The sequence below is a fragment of the Ochlerotatus camptorhynchus genome, unplaced genomic scaffold (genome assembly GCF_037179485.1).
Source record: "Ochlerotatus camptorhynchus isolate MF236.1 unplaced genomic scaffold, CSIRO-AGI_Acam_v1.1 ptg000131l, whole genome shotgun sequence".
Taxonomy (NCBI): Eukaryota; Metazoa; Arthropoda; class Insecta; order Diptera; family Culicidae; genus Ochlerotatus; species Ochlerotatus camptorhynchus.
Window position 1 is genome coordinate 2,261,484 of NW_027040621.1, and position 16,017 is coordinate 2,277,500.

Sequence of the window (16,017 nt, forward strand, 5' to 3'; positions counted from 1 at the left end):
ACGCAATTGTATTTTGCTATAGAAGGTGGGACATGTCTGAAGCTGCCGTGGTTCATTAGTACCAAATGAATATTGTGCGAAAACCATTCCGTGATTTGACGTCCAATGCGTTTGACCAACAATATCAAAAATTCTATTATGTTAACATACGCATTTAACTGCTATGTTAGTTTTTTTTTTTATTGAATTTTTTCGCCCCGATTACATTATTTTTCTACTGAAACATTCTGGCAAACGGTAAACATGCTCGTTTGGCTCACATTTTGACGGTTCTAGCTGGTCGATTGACTCAAGATGGCCGCTTCCGAGAATCTCTATATACATATATATAGGATTACAACTAACACCTAAACGCCAGAAATTTACTGCAGACCGCAGAACTCCTTCACGAAAAGTACTTTAAAGAATTTTCATCCTAAGTAATGAAGGCAATTGAAACATTCAATAGCAGTGCTGCTGGACCTCTTTATCCATAAAATATTCCACAGGGAACGGCAACTTTTATTACCTTGATCCGCATTTACGTCATGACTCATGACACGGCTTTGGCTTCAGCTGCTTCAGCTTTATAGAGATACACTTCGTTGTTTCATCCTGCAGAAGAGTCGAACGGGGAAAATTTCTCGGTCCTAGTCCAGTCTTGTCTACGGTGAGGTGGGATTATGTTTTCACCATCTTTTCACCTTTTTCTAGCCCCCATCACCCTCGTAACAACGCTAATGGCTGACCTGTGATACTAACGGTATTTAACATTAATGCCCTACTAATCTCATAATTTCAGCATGGGATTATGGTTGGAAAGGTTGTCTCTCGCAAAGCATTCCCGTCCATACGAACGTAGGAAGTTGTCACTTCCTGATTCCCACAAATTGGGGGTAAATTATCTCATTTCGATTCCACGACTTTAAGTGTTTTCATTCTTCACTGCTCGGAGAAAGGAACAAATGCACCTGACCGTGAAAATAACTTTGCACTCTCCAGGTGTGAAAAAGGTTTGCCACAGACAGGAAACAACTATTTTCCACCACGGTTCTTTCCATTTTCGAGCAGATGTAAACCCCGTAAAAACACAGCAGTGGCAGTGTTGCCAAACCCGAAAAACCCGAAAACGGAAGGATAATGAATATCGGTCACTACTTCTTCTCTCTCCGAATAGGACAACGAAAGCAAACTCAGCTCTTCAGAACACTTCCGAACACTTCAGTGAAAAAAAATCCTCAGTGCAAGCGTGCAAAACTGGGAAGCACTTGAGTGGGAAGAGTTTATTGTTATGTTTCTCCAGCACATTCCTTCGAATGGAGCGGTGGAACAATTCCACTTGTGTTTTCCTCCATCCTTGCAGGAATCACACGCACACACACACACAAACACAAAGAGAAAGAATCGCATGGAAAAAGTGTGAGGTGACCGGAAGATTTATGGACTCTTTAAACGGCAAATAATAAACTTTCCAACCGAATCGGAGTAAAACCAGGGCAGGAAAAAGAAGGAAGGAGGAAATATTTTCCATGGTCATTTCAAGTGGACAATTTGTTCAAATTTGCTCCGAAACGAGTGGAGTAATGGAGGAATTGTGTAATTTTCTGATAGAACATTTCGGACAAATTTGATTTTCTAGGAGAAACACTAACCTCCCTCCATCGACCACGGTTGTAAGTTATAATGCATATATGCAAAATTTATTCATGAGTATGTGTCATTTATTCAACAGTTCTCAATGGGAGGAATTAATGTCAATGCTAAAAGCTCAGAAGAGCTAAACTATTCAATTTGAATCCTGATGTTGAATAACTTAATCACTGCATTATGCAAACTAACTAAATCAAACGAAATAATTTATTAAATCTAAATCCTAAGCTCAATTATGCATCCAACCACAATCAAATGGCACTCGATGCATCATCGCGCCATCATCAACCTAATTAGCGATTATCATTAACCAACCACAGCGTGAACTAATTGAATCCTAAGTTCTCCCCACGCCTGGTTTGCTCTGATGTGGTTAATTCTGTAAAAATATGCATCACGGTGTTTACAGTTTACACTCTGCACATAAAAAAAATCACATCGATAAAGTGCCGGGGAATTTTACACGCTGCATTTTTCACCAACCCACAATCTGATGGAATTAAATATTGACATTAAATATAGCGATTCAGTTGTGTAAAAAAAAAAACTTTCCCGTCAATCACCGGCGGAAGTGTACGGTATAAAGAGAAACGTGTCTCTTCACCTGGAAAAAAGGTAAATAAAGTTTACAACCCGTTAAATTTAGGTTATCTCGAGCTCCCCATTTTTATGCAACTGATTTTCGTGTTTCGCTTGTAGCAGGTCATGAAAAGCTGACGACGGCGAGTAGATTGTCAATACTGCTGCAGCAGGCCGGGAGACGCTAGGACAAGTTCACGAAAAGTATGGTTGGAAACTTTTTGTTTTTGGTAAACTCCCTTACCAGAGAAACGGGACCAAATTATCGAGGAAATCAACTTTTGAGACACACTGAGAACCCCCAAGTTCAAGTGACAATTGATTCAAATTCATAGAAACTTTGTCGTGCGAAACCGTGGTGAAATTTTTTCGCCCGCCCGTAAAATTATTTCACCAACAATTGAATCCACATTGAACAGTAGCTAGTGCACTTGCATTTGACTTCGTTGAGTAAACTTGTACCATCTTTCGCTATTTAACAGTGCATAGTTCCATATACAGTGCCAGAATACTGATCAGGAAAAACAATCTAAGAAGATCTAATTTGCATCCCTATGAGTACTTAACCAATTTCAAATTTAAAGAAAAATAAATTTTACATTACCAACATACAAAAAGGGCGTTCTACAGATGCACCTACAGTAGAGATGAATAAGCATGTCAATGTTTTCAACAAAGCGGTTAGACACATACGCTTGAGCGAGTGCAAATAGTCCTGGTGCGATACCTATTTACTGTGCACTCGTCCTGACAAAAGCTAATGTGCACAGGAAACAACAGGTAATTTGGAATTCCTATAAACAACCTGTTTCACGATGTCCAGTGAATCTTGTTTTACCCCTAGGGATTTGATATGTTAATATTTGTGTAGTACAGACCATTTGACTAGGGCACAGTTAGAAGTGGCACAGTACAAGACGAGCGGACTGACTGTTTTCGAGCCAAGCGAATAGTTTGCTACTCTTCCAAACGTGAGCTGTTTCTACGAGCCTTGCCTTGCCTTAGGGTGCTAGAAAGCAGCTTATTTTGAATATGCTTTTTACTTACTAGGTGCAGTTTAGTTAATAAGCCCAAGGGTTGTTATTCTTCGGTGCAATAATATTGACATTATTTGACATTAGATTACTGAATACCAAATTAATGAAGAATTACGGCTGTCATGATTACCTGAGATTAGCCAAACAATGTAAATATTATGACCCTGTGCACCGAAAAATGGGTTGCTACAATTGACATTGGTATCATCATGTACTGCACAACTTTAGTGCGATAGCACCCTAACTGAACCACAGTTGCTATCATATTCATACTGAATCGAAATCTAATCAATGCTGACCACTTTTTATTTGTCGCATACCTATTCTATCGGCTGCTTTTGTCACCACCCACCCACGCAAAGATATTCTATTCAAACGGATGGGATAACTGATTAAACATGTAATTAATTTACGTGTGAAATGAAGCACCCCGTTCGCTGATGAACTAATTAGCTACGATAATGTATCATTTCCTGTGGTTGTTTTTTCCCCCTCGTTCTAACATTGAATTCCATACGTTATCGGATCGAATGTCTACCCTTCAGGTAGAAATCGAAATAAAGCTACGTCAGTTAATCATCCTTTCGTTGGTGGATACCGAACGCGATGCGTTTGTCATTTATAGGAGAAAAAACCATGTTTTTCACCAACAGTTGTTGGTTTTTTAAATTAAAATTCAATTTAAGGTTAAATTCATTAGAAGTCTCTCTAATAATGAAAACAAACTAGTTTAAGGTTGGGACACAACTTTAGGCCACCTAAAGAATGTGATTCCATAGGTGGACCGCTATTGAAACTGTCAAGCTATAGTTTTTCTATCAAAGCAACCCGCTGTGCCGATTTTGGTTGATTTGCCATGTAGTTCGAAAATATCCAAGGGGTATTCAATTGTGCACACCATAATCTGTGCCAAGTTTTTTATCTGTGCCAAAAGCTGTGCCGAACGTGCCGCATTAAGCCGTCAGTTCGGCCACTCTTAATTTATAATGACTTTTGTGACTTAGCTGATCCTTCAACTTCTCCGACAAGAAAACCGTGTGTGTTAAATCGGTTTTCTTGTTGGAGAAGTTTAGAAAATGTTTATGTAGTAGGATAAATGATGGCTTTGGCACCCATTGACAGTTTTCGGCAACGAAAATTTGAACGTTAATTTCGCTGTATTTTCTTATCAAAATACTTCGCAGAATGTATTTAAACAATTCCTTAGTCTTACAGCTTCAATCTGATTACATTTTTACGACTGAGCAAACCTTTTTTGCCAGGTTTTTCTTCAAATGAATCATAAGTATTACAAAATGTGGCTGATTTCGAGTTGCCGATAATGGAACAGCTGGTTAACACGCAGTTCAAATGAAATGGTTGCCAAAAAAAAGAGGCTGCCGACAATAGTCACACTCACCTGAGAAGTTTGGAGCGTTGTAAAAACTTTTTCAACCAGTTTTGGACAATTCAGGGACAAGCACATCATATGTGTGCGTGACGCTGAGAAATCGATTATAGAAGTGCGGACGCTGCTTAGATTGACGAGAATACGGGAATTTACAATTCAGATCTGTCCAAATTTCAATCATATAGTTTTCATTGGATTTTCTTATAGCGCAAATGTATTATACTTCCACATAACAGGAATATGCAAGGGGTAAGTCGTTCGCACATTGTGCCGAAATTAATTTCGGCACAGCTTGGGAACATCCATCGGCACACCAGGCTTGGCTTTTACTCGCACGTGTAACTAGGAAGCATATGTGTTAACCCACACGAAGAGAAGAAAACACGATGCACGAGGAGAAAACTTTCGTTGCTCGCCGTGTACGAACGCTCGAACGGAGAGCAGGAGCATTCCCTATCGTGCACGAACGTAAAACGAAGAGAGAGAGAGAGACACGGAGGAGAACAGTGTACGATCCTGGCAGTACGATTTGGGGTCTTGGATTTCCGAAATCATTTGTCGTAGTCAGTTCACATCGAAAAGCGTATCCGTAAGCTGTGGTTAGAACCATCATTGCCCCTGGACGAAGATGTGGTTGCATGGTGGAACAAGAACCGAAAGATCGATCCTGCAATGGCTATGCTTGCAGAGACAGTGTTGCAGATGCCTCGCACGCAAGTGTCTGTCGAACGCGCTTTTAACAGCCTTGGTCAAATAATGACCAAACATCGAACTAAAGTGGGATTGGCCATGTTTGAAAAGATACTATTTGTTAGAGCAAATGGTAATTGTTGGCGTGTCAACGCCAGCGCGCCGCTACTGTGATCAGACAGCAGCTCAGTTTCGACTATTGCGCATGACGTCGCGATGCGCAATAGGCGTGACAGATATTCGCAGCGATGACAGGTTTGGTACTCAGGTATTGGTGAGTAGAATAGAGGAATGATTTGGCAGAAGAGATGATTCAGCACAAACATGGGAGAGTGGGAGAGGAATTGGACTGATAACAGGATTGATAGGAGAATGAGTAAACAAATAATCTAGACAAAAAATTAGAAGGCAAGTGAAAGAACACAGATTGCAGAAAGTAATTACTAAATTAACTACTGAAACATTATCCTAAATATCTAAATTCCTTAGTGCTTATTTCTAAAATTATCAGGTAATTGGCTTAATGATAAAATCAAGTGAAATTTACTTAATCTAATATGTTTTTGGACAGGAGAGCATATGATAAATGAATTGTATATTTCCAACCTAAAACTAATATTCTTAAAACTACATTGTTTAAGGTAATTGAATACCGCTGAACTTATACAACTATTTACAACTAAATTTATTATAGTACGGTGAATTAGTACGGCAAAGAAGAGGTATAGACATACCATCAGGCAAACGAAACACATAGTACGGGACTAAACGTAAGTTTATGCATGAAAATATGTTTAAAACAAAAAACAGCATAACACACAGAAGCAAATAATTTAGTTCTTGGTTTAACTGCTAGATAACTGTTAAAATGAAGCATATTCTTTTTAGGATAATAATAATCTTCCGGACAGTAAATCAACCCCAGTACCGGTCGTTTTATTCCCGGGATTATTATTGCGGAATTTCCCGAAAAGTTGGCAATTTTCCAACATATTATTATTATCGTTTATTTACGAATAAACCGCGGTTATGTCGAATCGGTCTTTGCGATCAAAACGGTCGGGCAAGTCAAGTGATGTGGTAAAAAGTAGTGCAAATGGTGGTGTGCAAACGGTGGTCATGGAGGATCCGGAGGAGTCCCATCCCGGTCATACATGTCAGGTGTGCCGAGGAGAAGATACGGACGAGATGGTGAGATGCGACGATTGCCTGAAATGGCATCACTTCGGATGTGTCGGAGTCACGCAGGAGGTTGAGAATTATACCTGGAGATGTACCAAATGCGAAACAGCGAAAGGTGTCCAGGCAACAAGTTCAACTTCTGAAGCAGTTCGTCCTCATGAAGGTGGTGGTCATAAAAAGCAGTCGTCCGATCCCGTCGATGCTACCAACTCGAGTCAAGCAGAAGTCGCTGTCGATCCAGTTCCGTCCATCACAACTCTACAGTGGGATACGAGGAGTAAGAAGATAAACCCATCGATCAAACCGTCGAAAACAACCTCTATAGCATCGAGTCGCTCCTCGCAAGCCCTTGCGAAGCTAAAGCTCCAGAAGCTCGAGGACTTGAGGATAATTGAGCTGCGTGAAGCAGAACTTCAACGAGCGATTGCAGCGGAAGAAGCGAGAAAGGAGAGGGCCTATTTGGAGCAAAAATATCAGCTGATGGAGGAGGCTATAAGTGAAACTAGCTCAGTCAGCAGCGTAGCTTTAAATCGGATGAAGGACTGGGTGGCATCTTCCAGCAATCAACAGGAAGAGCTTTTAGATCCAGAGCAGGATCCGGATTTGGAGAGTCAGTTTGATCCTGATAGCCATTCAAGCAGGAAGCAATTGAGATATCCTACGGTTTCCCAACTCGGAAGCAACCAAAGCAGCAGTCACGGTACGCTTTCTGGAAGTTCAGAGCCTGGTCCTCCGGAACCATTCCCATGGACGGAGTCTTTGAAATCGCTTTCCGTAAAGCATCCAGACCCAACTCCGAAAAACCAACGGCCGGTTCAGAATCCAGCAAAATCATTTCTGGTTCCAGATCGTCCAAGGCCGGCTTCGAATCTTAGATCTCCACGTTGGATCTCACCAGAGGGATCGTCAAGGCCTGCTCCGGTTCAGAATTGCCCACCGTCAGTTCCGATTCCTGCTATTTCACAAAGAATATCGGATCATAGGTCTTCAGGTTTGGCGCCGAACCCAGAGCGTTTGCATTCAGAACCTACTCGTTATCGTCGACATCCAGAACCATCACGATCAGTTCCAGCCCCGACGCCAATAAATCTACGGCCAGAACCCGTTCCACGATATTCACAACCAGATCCGATTCCTTCGTATTCAAGATTTGTTCCTAATCCGGATTCACGGGTGCCAGCCCCAATTCTGGTACAGGATACACCACAGAACTATCAAAGTTTTCCTCCAAGGCGATCGAGCCGTCTTCACGATCGTGACGAGGATGCATTGGATCCATGTATGCTTACTCGAAAGCAATTAGCAGCTCGACAAGCTATATCGAAGGATCTGCCGGTGTTCTCTGGAAATCCTGAGGAATGGCCGCTTTTCCGCTCTACCTTCGACAGCACGACAGCGATGTGTGGGTTTACCGACGAGGAAAATATAGCTAGGTTGCAGCGAAGCTTGAAAGGTCGAGCGTACGAAGCGGTGAGATGTCGGCTGATGCATCCTGCCAATGTTAACGGAGTTATGTCGACGCTAAAGATGCTGTTCGGGCAGCCTGAAGTTATTGTCAACTCGATGATTACCAAGATCAACTCGCTCCCAGCGCTGAAAGAGGATAAATTGGAAACGCTCGTGGACTTTGCAGTCAACGTAGAAAACTTCTGTGCGACAGTAGACGCGTGTGGTCTGGAGGAGCATCTTTACAACGTAACATTTCTTCATCAACTCGTCAACAAGCTGCCGCCTTCTATCAAGTTGAATTGGGCTCAATATAGGCAAACGCTTCCAACGGTCAATCTTCCGTGGTTCAGCACCTGGCTCTATTCTCTAGCGGAAGCCGCCAGCGCAGTGATTGTTCCAAACACCAGCTTCGACCCCAAACCAGTTCGAAGCGATGTTCGTGGAAATAAGAAAGGGAATTCCTTTGTCAACGCACACTCAGAAGAACCTGTATCGGATCCCCGCACCACATCGTCATCCAGATTGAAAGTAGTTCACGATAGCTGCCCAGTATGCAAGGGAACCTGCAAGTGGATCGCCAAATGCAAGAACTTCATAGAGTTCTCTCGTGACTCACGCTGGGCTACAGTGCGAGACCTCGGCCTCTGTCGGAGATGTTTGCGTCGACACAATGGAGGATGTCAAGCCAAGCTGTGTGGGAAGAACGGGTGCGAGCTAAAACACCACGAGTTGCTACACAACGATCAGAAGAACACGTCACCGTTCAAGGATACAGCACCCAATACCACGAACAAACCTACAACACAGCGCAGTGATCCTGCTCAACCAGGAACAAGTACGTCGGGACACGGATGCCATACTCATCAGGTTACATCCAGTCAGGTTCTATTCCGCTACCTGCCGGTAGTACTTCAAGGAAAATACGGTTCGATCAAGACGTTCGCCTTTCTGGATGACGGATCAGCGCTCACACTTCTAGATAAAGATTTAGCCAAGGAGTTGCAGCTTGATGGGGAGAAAAAACCACTGTGTTTGCACTGGACGGGTGGAGCGCAACGACGAGAAATCAACTCAAAGGCCGTAAGTCTGGACGTGGCAGCAACACATTGCCCCACCAAGAGGTATACCTTGAACGGCGTGCGCACAGTAGATGAGCTTCTGCTTCCATCACAAACGCTCAATGTAGAGGAACTCGGCAAACTGTATCCTCATCTCAAGGATTTGCCGATCACCTCGTATGAAAATGTTCGCCCGAGAATTCTGATCGGTATGAAGGATCAACACCTAAGCCTGGTCCTAAAGAGCCGAGAGGGAACACGTGAGCAGCCGATCGCTGTGAAGACCCGACTAGGTTGGACGATTTGTGGAGGAGGAAACCAAGACGATGTTCCAAACCTAGTGCACTCAGTGTTCCATATGTGCCCATGCGAATCACAAATGGATGAGGATCTACACAAGGCGATCAAAGAATACTTCACAATCGACAGCTTGGGAATTGCGCAACCGAAGATAGCACTCATGTCCGCAGAAGATGAACGAGCCCAAACCCTGCTTGAATCTCGCACCGTTATCAAGGGTGACCGCTACGAAACCGGCTTGCTATGGCGATATGACAATATTCGACTGCCGGATAGTCGCCCTATGGCTCTGCGCCGGCTCCAGTGTCTCAAGAAACGGATGGACAAAGATCCAAAGCTCGCTGAAGCGATCAATTTGAAAATCGCCGATTTCGTCATGAAAGGATACGCTAGAAGACTCACCAATGAGGAGCTGAAGCAACCATTCCATCGGGTCTGGTATTTGCCGACTTTTCCGGTTGTCAACATCAATAAACCGGGAAAAATCCGAATTGTATGGGACGCTGCTGCCTCTGCGTATGGAGTATCGTTAAATTCGGCTCTATTAAAGGGTCCTGATCAGCTTTGCGCACTGCTCGCTATCCTCATCCAGTTCCGGGAAGGCAAAATTGCGCTCACTGGAGATGTGCGTGAGATGTTTTTACAAGTCCTCATGCGCTCGGAAGACCAGCATTGCCAGCGATTCTTCTGGTATGACGAGGAAGGTAACATCGTGGTCTACATCTTGCAGGTGATGACCTTCGGAGCCTGTTGTTCCCCTAGCAGCGCTCAGTTCGTCAAGAATATAAACGCGGAACGATTCAAAGCAGCATACCCAGCAGCAGTTGAAGTCATCCAGAAGCGGCATTACGTCGACGATATGCTGGTAAGCGTTGAGACGGAAGATGAGGCATTTCAACTTGCGCAACAGGTGAAAAAGGTGCACTCGAAAGCTGGATTCGAGATGCGCAACTGGATAAGCAACTCGAAACGCGTTGTGCGGGATCTGCAAGAAGAACATACAGATGAGAAGAACCTCGATCTGTCGCTGGAGCTAGCCACCGAGAAAGTGCTCGGAATGTGGTGGTGTACTGATTCAGATACCTTTACCTACAAGGTCGGATGGACTCGCTATGGAGAAGCGCTATTGAAAGGTCAACGACATCCAACCAAGAGAGAAATGTTACGCGTTCTTATGTCTATGTTTGATCCGCTCGGACTGATCGCACATTTCCTCATGTACCTTAAGGTGCTACTTCAAGACGTCTGGCGTTCCGGTATAGACTGGGATGATGCAATCGACGATGCGCTGTTCGACAAGTGGCAAACATGGCTGCAAGTGCTCCCGCAGGTTGAACGAGTCAGCATTCCTCGATGCTACCGTGCACGAACCTCTCCCAATTGTAAAGACATCCAGCTACATACGTTTGTTGACGCTGGAGATAACGGAATTGCTGCGGCCTGTTACCTGCGCTTCGCTCAAGATGATGTCGTAGAATGCAGATTAGTAGCAGCTAAGACCAGAGTCGCTCCGTTGAAGTTTCTCTCAACACCTAGACTAGAACTTCAAGCAGCATTGGTTGGGGCCAGGCTAGCACAATCCGTATCAGATGCACTGTCATTCCGAATCTCTCGTCGCCACTACTGGTCGGATTCCCAGGACGTACTTTGCTGGATCAAATCTGACCACCGAAGATACTCCCAGTTTGTCGCGTTCCGAGTTAGCGAAATCCTGGACACCACGGAGATGAACGAATGGAGATACGTTCCTACAGATTTAAACGTAGCAGATGATGGGACGAAATGGAAAGGACTTCCTAGTTTGGCTTCAGAGACGAGATGGTTCACCGGGCCCGAGTTCCTGCAGCACCCGGAAACTGGTTGGCCAGACTCATATACTAGCTCGAATGAAGCCGTTCTCGAACTTCGCCGTAGCGTATTAACTCACTTCATTGCCCCGGAACCGATAGTCTGTTCAAGCGATTTCTCAGACTGGAATCGGATTGTGAAAGTGGTTGCTCTAGCTCATCGTTTTCCTGCCAACTGCAAACTGAAGCGCCTCCAGCAACCGATCGTAAGCGGACCTCTCACCAACCACGAAATACTCACTGCCGAATCCTATCTCATTCGCGTAGCACAACAGGAAGCCTATCCGGAAGAAATAGCAGTGCTTCAGAAGCCGCTACAGTGCTCGGATCAACTATCAACCCCGATCCCCAAATCAAGTCCGCTACACCAGAAGACGCCATGGCTGGATCAGAATGGAATCCTGAGGATGCGCGGCCGCATCGCCGCTTGTTTCTACGCAACCGAAGATGCTAAACACCCCAAAATACTCCCCCGTGACCACCACACCACCAAGTTAATCGTTGCACACTACCACCAAAAATACCACCATCAGAATCACGAGACCGTGATAAATGAGATACGACAAAAATACAGCATACCGAAGCTACGCATGACCTACACAAAAGTGCGAAGTGACTGCCAACGCTGTAAGAATGACCGAGTGATCCCGCGCCCACCAATCATGGCTGACCTGCCTGCTGCACGACTTGCAGCTTTCGAACGCCCATTCACCCACGTTGGCGTTGATTACTTCGGTCCGTACGAGGTCGTCATAGGCCGACGAGTCGAGAAACGCTGGGGAATGCTCGCTACCTGCCTCACAATTCGCGCAATTCACATCGAGGTCGTTCACTCCCTCAACACCGATTCTTGCATCATGGCGATGCGAAACTTCATTTCCCGCCGAGGAAAACCACGGGTGATCTACAGCGATCGAGGTACCAATTTCATTGGTGCAAAGCGGGAGATGACGGAAGCTGAAGAATCAGTCAACCAAAATGAACTGATGAGGGAGTTCGTGGATGCTGGAACAACCTGGGAGTTCCTGCCTCCCTCTTCTCCACACATGGGCGGTAGCTGGGAGCGCTTGATCGGTTCCGTCAAAAAGAACCTAATGGCGATCCTACCAGCACGGAAGCTGTCGGACGAGGTCTTACGGAACCTGCTGACTGAAATCGAGAACACGGTGAATTCCCGCCCACTGACGCACGTTCCTGTCGATGACGATTCAGCTCCAGCCTTGACGCCCAACCACTTCCTTCTGGGCTCTTCCAATGGAGTCAAGCCGCTCAGCACCATTGATGACAGCGGAGCAGTTACACGACAAAGTTGGCGATTGTCCCAAGCCCAAACTAACCGGTTTTGGAAGCGTTGGGTAAGCGACTACTTGCCCGAGATAACCCGGCGTACCAAGTGGTTCGTACAAACGAAGCCGATTGAGGTCAACGACGTTGTGGTGATAGCGGACCCGAAGATGCCACGGAACTGCTGGCCGAAAGGCAAAATAATCTGCACTCAACCTGGACGAGACGGCCAACCCAGATCAGCAACGGTGAGGACATCGACCGGGATCTACGAGCGTCCGGTTGCCAAACTAGCTGTTCTAGACGTGCGACGCGAAGCGGAGTAAGCTGACCAGGTGGTCAACGTACCTGGGGGGAGTGTTGGCGTGTCAACGCCAGCGCGCCGCTACTGTGATCAGACAGCAGCTCAGTTTCGACTATTGCGCATGACGTCGCGATGCGCAATAGGCGTGACAGATATTCGCAGCTATGACAGGTTTGGTACTCAGGTATTGGTGAGTAGAATAGAGGAATGATTTGGCAGAAGAGATGATTCAGCACAAACATGGGAGAGTGGGAGAGGAATTGGACTGATAACAGGATTGATAGGAGAATGAGTAAAAAAATAATCTAGACAAAAAATTAGAAGGCAAGTGAAAGAACACAGATTGCAGAAAGTAATTACTAAATTAACTACTGAAACATTATCCTAAATATCTAAATTCCTTAGTGCTTATTTCTAAAATTATCAGGTAATTGGCTTAATGATAAAATCAAGTGAAATTTACTTAATCTAATATGTTTTTGGACAGGAGAGCATATGATAAATGAATTGTATATTTCCAACCTAAAACTAATATTCTTAAAACTACATTGTTTAAGGTAATTGAATACCGCTGAACTTATACAACTATTTACAACTAAATTTATTATAGTACGGTGAATTAGTACGGCAAAGAAGAGGTATAGACATACCATCAGGCAAACGAAACACATAGTACGGGACTAAACGTAAGTTTATGCATGAAAATATGTTTAAAACAAAAAACAGCATAACACACAGAAGCAAATAATTTAGTTCTTGGTTTAACTGCTAGATAACTGTTAAAATGAAGCATATTCTTTTTAGGATAATAATAATCTTCCGGACAGTAAATCAACCCCAGTACCGGTCGTTTTATTCCCGGGATTATTATTGCGGAATTTCCCGAAAAGTTGGCAATTTTCCAACAGGTAATATTATTGATAATATTTACTTTAACTATAAGGTTTAAGGTGTGTTACGTCATTAACAAAATTTTCAGTCAGAAACAGATTTGTCTCTCACAACTGGTTCTTAATGTTTTGTATTTTCAGACAGTAGAACGGATACAAAACACTTTAAAAAATCAAGATTGTAGGATTTCAAGATTTTTAAAATAGCCAAATTCTTTAGAAAGCAAACTTTAGTCATTTATCATGATTCTAAACATTAAACAAACTCCTTCTAAACTATGAATTTGCTCAATGGAGGTTTACGTAAATCCGCACTGAGACCATCACACAGAAATTATACAGACTGGTCAGTCAAATAGAGATTAAAAATATTTTTTGCGATGAAAATACAGATTTAAATCTAAAAAGATGAAGCTACTGGACAGTGCACAAAGCACAGGGAATGCGCCAGCTGTTATGAGGTAAGGAAAATGCGCAACGCAATCGTCGCAATCGCTTCAGCGAGCGTGCTCTTGCTCTGTTGAAAAAACGGAGTGTAGCCAAGTGTAAAACTTCGGGATTTCTCATCTACCGAAGTTTTTGCGATGTATTGCACTCTCGCACTCACGTACAATCTGGTGTAGAGTAAGCCGACCTACGGTGCGCGCACCATTTTGTTGGATGCGGTGCACGAAGCAGGTACACTTTCCTCTTTACTCACACCGAGGAGAGAACCAAGCCTGGGCACAACTTTGGCATACCTTCGGCACAATCTCGTAGGCATTGGATTGTTGTAAATAAAATGGGAGCACTGCTGGACAACTGTCATTGAAGTTATTCACAAAATTACGTGCTGTTTGAATGTAAGGAAAGGAACATCCTCTAATTGAATATACCAGAGGAACTCAGACCAGCAGTTCACTTAAAATTCTAAATACAAATGTAGGTTCTAGAGTGGGCTCAAGAGAAAGAGGCAGTTATCAGGCAGTGAATTACTATGGGAAGTTATTGAATTTCACTTACATTGCGCTAACTTTGGTTGTAGTTGTCCAAACCTTAATTTGTGATTGTCATGACAATGATTAACAAGCCTGTTATTGTTGTGATGCAATTAGTGCTGTTGTGTTGCACATTTTCATCTGTCAATCTACCCTATTTTGACATTTTTTTCGCATTTCTATCTTTCTTGATATCCTGTAAAACTGATCGTAACAACAATAGGGTTTTTGGTCATTACATTGCCATAGCAACAACATATTAAATTTCTCATCATGTGAACAAGTACCAGCAAAGTTAGAGCAATATATATATATATTTTTTTATTCTTCCATTGTATTCCCATACAAATTTCAAATCATTGGCGCGACCTCTAAACCTTCATCAATCTTTGCCAATTTTTGCACAGGGTCATATTTTGGGGTTATGAATGGAACTGGAGGGTGGCATATCTGAAATTCGTCTCTTTTTCCAAAATGAAGCACCCTAATCTGCATTGATCGATTTACTTTCTCTTTCGATAACCACTGCTATGCCGATTCAATTAGATTTCCGGTCAGCTCTAGGAATTTTTCGGGTTGGAAAATTTCTCGACTTTCCTGGACATAAAGCATGATTGTACTTCCCAAGTCAAGTATATACATCGCGAACATGTTACAGGTTACAGCCGTTATGGTAGTCTAGTCACATAGAAGTATTGAGCGAAAACCCAAAACTTGATAACTTCATAAAAATAACTCAAAAATGAAAAAAAGAACACATCGCTGTTTTTGTGATATTATGTGTAAAAGAGCCTAAATTTTCAAGGAAAACTATAAAAATATATTGGGGCCTCTATCTACAAACCATGAAAACCATATAAAAACAAATAGGGTAGAGAACTACTTCGGCCTAATCGCCCATTTTGGGCCTATCGAGCAGAAAACTTCAAATAAATCCTTGATTTCAGAGTTAACAAGTCAATTGTGCGTTTGATACCATACTTTAGTTAATAAGCTACGGAACGAAGTCAATAAGAACGCCTGATATGAAGGTTTGCACCCATTATTCCCAAAAACAAAAGAAGCGCTTCGACCGAATCACTTTTTATCTTCATCCGATAGGCCGAAGTGAATTCATTGGCGTTTCAATGGCGTTTCAATGCGTTAGGCCGAGTTTAGAATCCGTAGGCCGAGTTTGGCGTCAAGAAGCAGTGTTAGACTTTTGATAATATCTCAACGATTGGTTTCTCTTTATCAAATCTTACGGTACATACGGAAAGGTAAATAAATTTGGAAGCCATCAGTAATAATAACATTCCGTTTGGTGCTAAACTGCGCTAAATTAAGGAAGACTAAGTGCGGGTTGTGCTTAATAGGCCGGAAATGGGGTAATTAACCCTACAATCAATATTTTTAAATAGC

General features: G+C 43.3%; 1 protein-coding gene across 1 annotated transcript; it reads left to right on the forward strand.

The window, feature by feature from the left end:
* The first annotated feature begins 6,354 nt into the window (after positions 1-6,354).
* On the forward strand, positions 6,355-12,771 carry LOC135700279 (uncharacterized). The gene has a single exon (XM_065220749.1). It carries the CDS (start codon positions 6,355-6,357, stop codon positions 12,769-12,771), a length of 6,417 nt encoding a protein of 2,138 aa, XP_065076821.1.
* Positions 12,772-16,017: the final 3,246 nt, after the last annotated feature.

Excerpts from the sequence above, each read along its gene's own strand:
- LOC135700279 (XM_065220749.1), top strand. The coding sequence starts at position 6,355 with ATGTCGAATCGGTCTTTGCGATCAAAACGGTCGGGCAAGTCAAGTGAT.